Source organism: Priapulus caudatus, unplaced genomic scaffold, assembly GCF_000485595.1.
Source record: "Priapulus caudatus unplaced genomic scaffold, Priapulus_caudatus-5.0.1 Scaffold133, whole genome shotgun sequence".
Lineage (NCBI taxonomy): Eukaryota > Metazoa > Priapulida > Priapulimorpha > Priapulimorphida > Priapulidae > Priapulus > Priapulus caudatus.
Genome location: NW_014577194.1, coordinates 461,682 through 469,641, shown reverse-complemented (window position 1 = coordinate 469,641; position 7,960 = coordinate 461,682). Strand labels below are relative to the sequence as shown.

The 7,960-nt window shown below is 41.6% G+C and overlaps 1 protein-coding gene across 1 annotated transcript in view; it reads right to left on the bottom strand.

Moving 5' to 3' along the window:
- LOC106805916 (dynein heavy chain 12, axonemal-like) overlaps positions 1-7,960 on the bottom strand; it is an 85,289-nt gene that overhangs the window by 42,521 nt on the left and 34,808 nt on the right. The window contains 9 exon segments of the mRNA XM_014807687.1: positions 4-7; positions 400-578; positions 1,167-1,245; positions 1,692-1,792; positions 2,054-2,233; positions 2,932-3,124; positions 3,566-3,732; positions 4,206-4,344; positions 4,807-4,952. Of these exon segments, the coding sequence (XP_014663173.1) occupies positions 4-7; positions 400-578; positions 1,167-1,245; positions 1,692-1,792; positions 2,054-2,233; positions 2,932-3,124; positions 3,566-3,732; positions 4,206-4,344; positions 4,807-4,952 (1,188 nt within the window).

Sequence of the window (7,960 nt, the reverse complement as noted above, 5' to 3'; positions counted from 1 at the left end):
CACAAGTCTACAATTTTGCATCTAAATCAATGACAATTAAGTTAACACACATTCACCCTACCTGAAGATGAATAGGTTAATCTTAGACTTGGACATGGTGTTGTAGTCTCAAGCTAAATCAATGATAAGTTAACACACATTCACCCTACCTGAAGATGAATAGGTTAATCTTAGACTGGGACATGGTGTTGTAGTCTCAAGCTAAATCAATGACAAGTTAACACACATTCACCCTACCTGAGGATGAATAGGTGAATCTTAGACGGGGACATGATGTTGTAGTCTCAAGCTAAATCTATCAACACACATTCACCCTACCTGAAGATGAGTAGGTTAATCTTAGACTGGGACATGATGTTGTAGTCTCAAGCTAAATCTATCAACACACATTCACCCTACCTGAAGATGACCAAATTCATCTTAGACTTGGACATGGTGTTGTAGTCTTCCAGGCAGCGCTCCACAACCTTGTTGAAGTCGTCGAGGGACTTCACCTCCTCATAGACCTGGTCCTCCGGCTCGGCGTCCGGACGCATGTACGCGCCGAACATCAGACTCCTCATGCTGCTCTCGGTCACCTGTAGGTGGAGACACCGTCGTATGTTATGTCCATGCACGGGGGATTATGTAGCCAGACAATCAGAGAATGACAGAGATAGGGAAGCACATAGGTAGACCAACAGACGTGCTGGTAGGCAGTCGGGTATGCAGACAGACAGAAAAAAAGCAGTGCCGGCTGGCAGCTAAGATCATTGGCACGCTGGTAGGCGGTCAGATATGCAGACAGGGAGAAAGCCAGAAACTATGGAAGCCAGGCAAGTAGGCAGTAGCAAGACCACAGGTAGGCAGATAGACATGCAGAAGTGCAAGGAGGTTTATAGTAAATAGACAGCCAGGAAGACACTTATACTGGTAGGCAGATAGAAAGATACATTAACCAAACAGGCAAGAGAGAAGGGGGCAGGCAGCCAAACATGCAGACAGGAAGACAGATGGTGAGGTAGACCTGTAGTCATCTAGGAATGCAGGTATGAAGGTGGACAGTGACAGACACCATTAGGTAAGCAATGAGATAAGGAGGGAGCTATAGGAACAATCTTCTCAAGGACCGATAAACGCGACACATATACAATGCCATGTGTAATGAACAGCTGAAATTCCCTTACTTTACCATCTTCCTCTAAATGTTCGAAAAGCGTATCAAAGTTATCCTTGAATTCGTCTCTTACGCAAACTTTTGTCGTCCTAAAAAAACAAAAGCAATTTTCATCCATGCAAATTTCTACACTACTACAATTCTGGGTTATTATATGAAATGACAATTTTGTTTTGGGTTGTTTTGTTTTGACCTCTTGGAATAATGTCATCGTATTTCATAGTAGATTAGACATTTTTATTCTGAGAAAAAAAGATAAACTTCATACTGAAGTGACACTACTGTCCGATGTTTGAGCCTTAAACGCTGTCTATGTATTAACATTACTGGCGATTAATCCAAGCAACGAACATTACAATGATAGGGACGACAGACTGGTTGTTAAAACTGTCACGTCAGTGAAATCTCAAAGCCAGTTATCTTAACATGAACTCTTCTGGGATTCGAACCATCTCATTAGTATGTAGTTTCTGTGTGACGGTGTGTTTTCGGTGGATTAATTTTGTTAGTGGTTTCCACGGCGACGTATACTCACTCGAACAGCCACTGTCGGTCATCGTCGTCTACTAGGCGGTCAGAGAAGACACGGAACACCTCGTGTACCCACAGTCGCGTGAACACCTTCTTATTCTCCACCTGCAGATCAGCACATGCACAAATGTGTACATATATATATATATATATATATATATATATATTATATAGATAGATAGATAGATAGATATAGATAGATAAATAGATACATAACCTTATCCCTAACACTAACAGTTAGAGCATAAGCATATAACCCTAACCCTGACCCTAATCCAACGACAATAAGTGCCAAGGCCCTCCCATGCCAGCACACACTCTGCCCGTGGATTCGATCGCTCTCACACTCCGCTCACGCACGCGTACCTGGTCCTTCTTTATGAGCAGCGAGCCGTAGATGACGCGCGCAAAGTCTCGCAGGTTGAACGTGTAGTGCGACTTGGCGGGCGTCGGCAGCAGGTGCGCCATCGCCGACTTGTACATCTCCATCGTCGCCGACACCATGTGCGTGCCGATGGCAAAGTAGTCCGACGAGAACTCTTGTTGCTGTAAACACGGGTATATATACAAAAACATGTGCTTGCATGCTGTAATTTCGTCGACTGCGTTTACGAACGCCGGCGAAATTAGTGCGGCAGTAAAAAAACCTTTCAAAGTTGATATCGGCACGGGTCTAGTTGCGGCACACCTGATGCGCCAGTTATTGACACTACTGTACATATATATACACAAGCATAACCGGATGATCCATACATAGAAGCATGTGCTAACATCTCAATAAAGCAATTCACCTGTCTGCCTGTTCAATTAATCGCCCAAAATTGCTTTTACTTTAGCTGCGAATAAAAACTAAATACGTATAACATATAAATAATAGTATATAATATATAAATAGTAAAAAGTAAGAGGCACATCGTTGCAAACTACCTTTCGGCCTTCACCCGTTTGCACTACGGAACTTTCAAACACCAATCATGTATAGGAATCAATAAGGATTAGGGGAAAACCCACACCAGTACAACACGAGCCCACACGCCGGTCGCCCGTAACTCGACGACCCCCCCCCCCTACCGTCACACACGCTTCGGGGAAGCCCTCACCTTCGAGGAAGCCCTCACCTTCGGGGAAGCCCTCACCTTCGAGGAAGCCCTCACCTTCGAGGAAGCCCTTACCTTCGAGGAATCCCTCACCTTCGAGGAAACCCTCACCTTCGGGGAAACCCTCACCTTCGGGGAAGCCCTCACCTTCATGTAGAGGCTGACAATGGTCGAGAAGATGCGCGTCATCGTCTCCGTGTTGAACGGGTTGATCGTCACCAGGTTGAAGTGTCTCGTGAAGCGCTGGGTGACGGGGTTGCGGCCTCCGCCCGGCGGGCCCATCGCGCACAGAAACTGTATGTCGACGAGCGTGATCTTCGTCGTGTCCTTCTTGTCATACCTGCAGGACGGTGACGGGGGGCGGTAACCGCATGGGTGTCATCAACAACGAAAATTGGGGACTGGAAAAAACGGGTTCGGTGCGGGGTCGGGGGTGGGGGCCTACGGAGCTCTGGCTGACATTTCCTGATAAGCTAGAAAATCTACTACAATCTATATAATTTTTAACATAAAAACTTGGATAAATAGTTAAGATCTTTAGATGCAATTCACTTTTCTTTTTAATTTAATTTTTAATTTTAATTCAATTTAACAAATTATAAAAAAAATTCTACCATGCGGCTCTTTAGAAAAAGGAGCTCTGCCAGCTTCCGTTCCATGCGCCATGGATGTCCATTAATTTTTTTTTAATTTACACGTTAATTATTCGGGTTAATTTTTCGGAATAATGCGTCTGATGAAAAGACCTTGAAGAGGGTAATGCAGGGTTTTGGTTTCTCACCATATGCCGTGGTCAAAGTACTGGCGCAGCAGTTCTATCGGCGGCTGAGCGCCGTAGATTTCCCTCGCTGGCATGTTCAGGTCATCGACGAATATCACGGCCTTCCTTCCCATGGGCGGCCCGTAGAATCCCTTCCTCCTCTTGTCCAGCTTAGACATGATGATGTCCTGGATAAAGATCACAAATAGTGGCTACACATGATATACAGACACGAATGATGGTCAGATCAGTGAGGTGACATCAGGGCATATTATTTATTATTATTATTTATGATTTGAGACAAATCGCCACGATTCTTAGAATTTCAGATTTCGTGATAATGTACGAGAAAATTTATTTCAACAGGAATTTAATAAAAAAAATTTTATTCGCCCCTGATTTTATGATAAATTAATGTATTTAACCTGTAATATAACATGTGATGTAATCAAAATATATGGATTTATCATAAAATAATCCTTTTATAATATATATGTGTGTATAAATAATATATATATATATATATATATAATATTCACTTACTCTTACACAATAATTCTGACTTAATGACGCTATATCTACCATAATTCTTATAAGACAATGGTGAGAATGATCACGTGACAACTCCGTTATGTGACAGCTGAACTACTTAAACACTCACTTGGGTCTGGGCCGCACTCGTCTGAGCAGAGAAGTTGATGAAGGAAGGCTGATAAACGTCCTTGGACAAGCCATTCATCAGCTTATCCTGGATGTACACGCTCTTGCCTGTCCCAGTCGGGCCAACAAAAAGAATAGGCCTGCAGAAGGTAATGGTAATTGGGTATATAATGGAAATAAACAATCACAGAGATGGCATATATTATGAGACACATAAAGACAGGCATATATTACACGTCCAGACACACACGTACACTTTTCTTTACCAAAAGCACACATTATACGCAGGTAGAATATGTGCACATGTACACGTGCATGCACGCATACCAACAGCTGGAGCTAGAGTGGCTTCTGTGAAACAGTTGGTGCCATCTATTGGCTGAAAGGAGTACTACATGAGTGCATACTTGGGCTCGTAGGGTCTATGTCCCCCTGACCTCTGTTTGACCTGGCTCGTTTAGCTATTTCTGACTAAGAACCCCTAACTTTAACCATACAACCGTTATTCGGTATATATTATATATATATATATATTAGTCAGAAATAGCTAAACGAGCCAGGTCAAACAGAGGTCAGGGGGACATAGACCTTATCTGCCATACTTGGAGTGCTTGATGCATAGATCCATGAGGTAAGTGTAGCGAGCTGTGTCCATCGTTGGCACGATCACATCCCTGACGTTCTTGCCACTGACCTCAATATTCTTGATCAAGTCATTCCAGTGCTTCCAATTGCCTCTTGATTTATACTACAGGCATAAAACATTGATTTTATCAAGTTGTTGGCACTTAGCTAATAGTTATAACACTAAGTATTAAGATAAAAGTTTTAATTATGAACTTTAACTCATTCTGTTATATTAATTAAAACTCTATTGGGAAATGAAAGAGAAATCATATCAAAGGTAAAGTTGGCCCTTTCTCTGACTCATTAGAAGCAGAGTATCTGGCTTATAACTGTAAGGCAAGCATAGTCGCCCTCCTCATGTGAGGACTAGTGTGATTCCGCACCAACTACACAGTAATCTATATATATAAAGTTGTTGAGTTTGTGTGTACTCGTCTTATAACTAGAGAACTACGCAGCCTATCTGTTTATATAGAAGAAAATTATCTTAGCAGTCAACGGCGACCGATGTCCGAGGCCCAATTCCCCATCTAATACATATTTGTCAATGTGTGTCAGTTTGTCTGTTCTCGATACAAAACTATACGGAGCACTCTAGAAATGTCAAAGACGTTCAGTAGGGGTACATGTTCATGCTGAATGTCATGGGCACATTCGATTTGACCTCCGAGGTCATTAAAGCCAAAAAAAACGAGAAAAAACGATAAAATATACTGGCCCCTGCAGCAGCATTATATAAAGGCGCCCCTGCAGCAACACAAAATAAACGGGCCCCTTAAGCAGCACTAAATAAACGGGATTCCCTTTGCACTGACTTGCATTACTGTACAATGTGTGTTACATTGCGTTACTATACATGCATTATGTTACATCCGCCATGTCATGGTCGTAACAACATTCACCTTGCACTGACTTGATACAGAGTGTGCAAGACTATTTTCGATAGGTTAGTTAGATAGATAGATAGATAGATAGATAGATAGATAGATAGATAGATAGATAGATAGATAGATAGATAAATACATCGATAGATAGATAAATTGATTTATAGATTGATAGATAGATAGATAGATGGATGGATGGATGGATGGATGGATGGATGGATGGATAGATGGATAGATGGATGGATAGATGGATGGATGGATAGATGGATAGATGGATGGCTGGATCTATATCTAGATCGAGTAGATAGATAGTATAACTGAAGGATAGATAGATCTATTGTGTATTTGATAGGTTAGATAGATAGATAGATAGATAAATAGATTTATAGATTGATAGATAGATAGATAGATAGAATAGATAGATAGATATATTTTTGTGTATTTTGATAGGTTAGATAGATAGATAGATAGATAAATAGATTTATAGATCGATAGATAGATGGATGGATGGATAGATGGATAGATAGATGATAGATCGATTTTTGTGTATTTTTCTTTCAACCAAGTCTTCGTCATCCAAGCGCTTTATTTCCCGGGCAACGCCGGGTCTCCTAGCTGCTAGTTGATAAATAAATCTCTAGGTAAAATATTTCTTATTTCATTACAAAATGTGAAATGGCTATGAATGTTAATTATAGGCTCTGCATCTGTTTTTCTATCACACTTTTTTCCTTTATTGACTTAATAAAAAAAATGTTTAGCCACCACAAACTGTTTGTGGACCAAATAATTTCTTAGCCACCACAAACAGTTTGTGGACCCAAAAATTCCTTAGCCACCACAAACAGTTTGTGGACCCAAAAATTTCTTAGCCACCACAAACAGTTTGTGGATGGAAAAAATTCTTAGCCACCACAAACAGTTTATGGACAAAAAAATTTCTTAGCCACCACAAACAGTTTGTGGATTCTTAGCCACCACAAACAGTTTATGGACAAAAAAATTTCTTAGCCACCACTAACAGTTTGTGGACCAAAAAAAATCCCCAGCCACTCTGTCAGGGCGAGCCCACAATGTAGGGGTGGTCGGGTAGGGTATGGTTAGGGTTAGGGTTAGGGTTAGGGTTCAACCCTACCCTACCCAACCACCCCTACACTGTGGGCTCACCCTCACAGGCACTCTGTCAGGGCGAGCCCACAATGTAGGGTATGGTTAGGGTTGGGGTTGGGGTTGGGGTTGGGGTTAGGGTTAGGGTTCAACCCTACCCTACCCAACCACCCCTACACTGTGGGCTCACCCTCACAGAGTTCCTGGGGATTAGTCTTACCCTTCTTAGACACACAAAATTTCTTGGCCACCAGGGTTCAGTTTGTGGGCCGTAATTTGGCTTCTCGTTTACTTGTAACTGATATACGTGTGGGTGCACGGTTTGTTTGTGGTGGCTTAACATCTCTACACAGAATTATTTATGGGACTATGTAAAATTTCTTAACTGTTTGGCTAAGATTCCTTAAAATCATATAATCCATAGTGTACTGTAATGTATTGTACTGTGTAGGTATTGTTTTCCATTATTATTTATTGTTATTTTTAAAGTATTATCCCTAATCTCTAAAATGCCTCCTTCAAAAGCGCCATCTACCATCATTTTTATGAAAGAATTTTGGCAGCACTATGCCATTGTTTCAGTCATTAAAATATATAGATGCACTACTTGATCTGGTGTAATTTTTCGTGCAGGGGGATTGCGAATCCACGTTCTAGACTAACTAGTACATACATAATTAGATACATAACTAGATAGATAGATCGATCAATAGATAGATAGATGGATATATATCAAGAGCATATAAAGAAGGAGAGCGTACAACGGTAAAATGCTGAAACAATATTGCAGTATTAGTCGAATTAATAAACTTTTCCCGTGATAATGAGCGGTGAAAAATCTAGTAGTTTCGCCGAACACCGACTATAGATTAGTCAGTTACTGTGACCGTCTCTCGTGTGGGCGGAGTGTACGGCCCACACTGTGGCCAGTGTGTTGCTTCCGGTCGCCGCTGTGTAGCGCCATAGTGGCGCTGACTCACGTCATACTACCAGAGTTTACTATACATCCAGCGTGAGGTGGGCGTGAGGTGGGCACAGGTGGGGGTCATCACTATGGCAACCAATAACAGACCAATGACAGAATCATTGACGGAAACATGCGAGGTTTACCGAAGTTATAACACTTCGAGAGACAGTC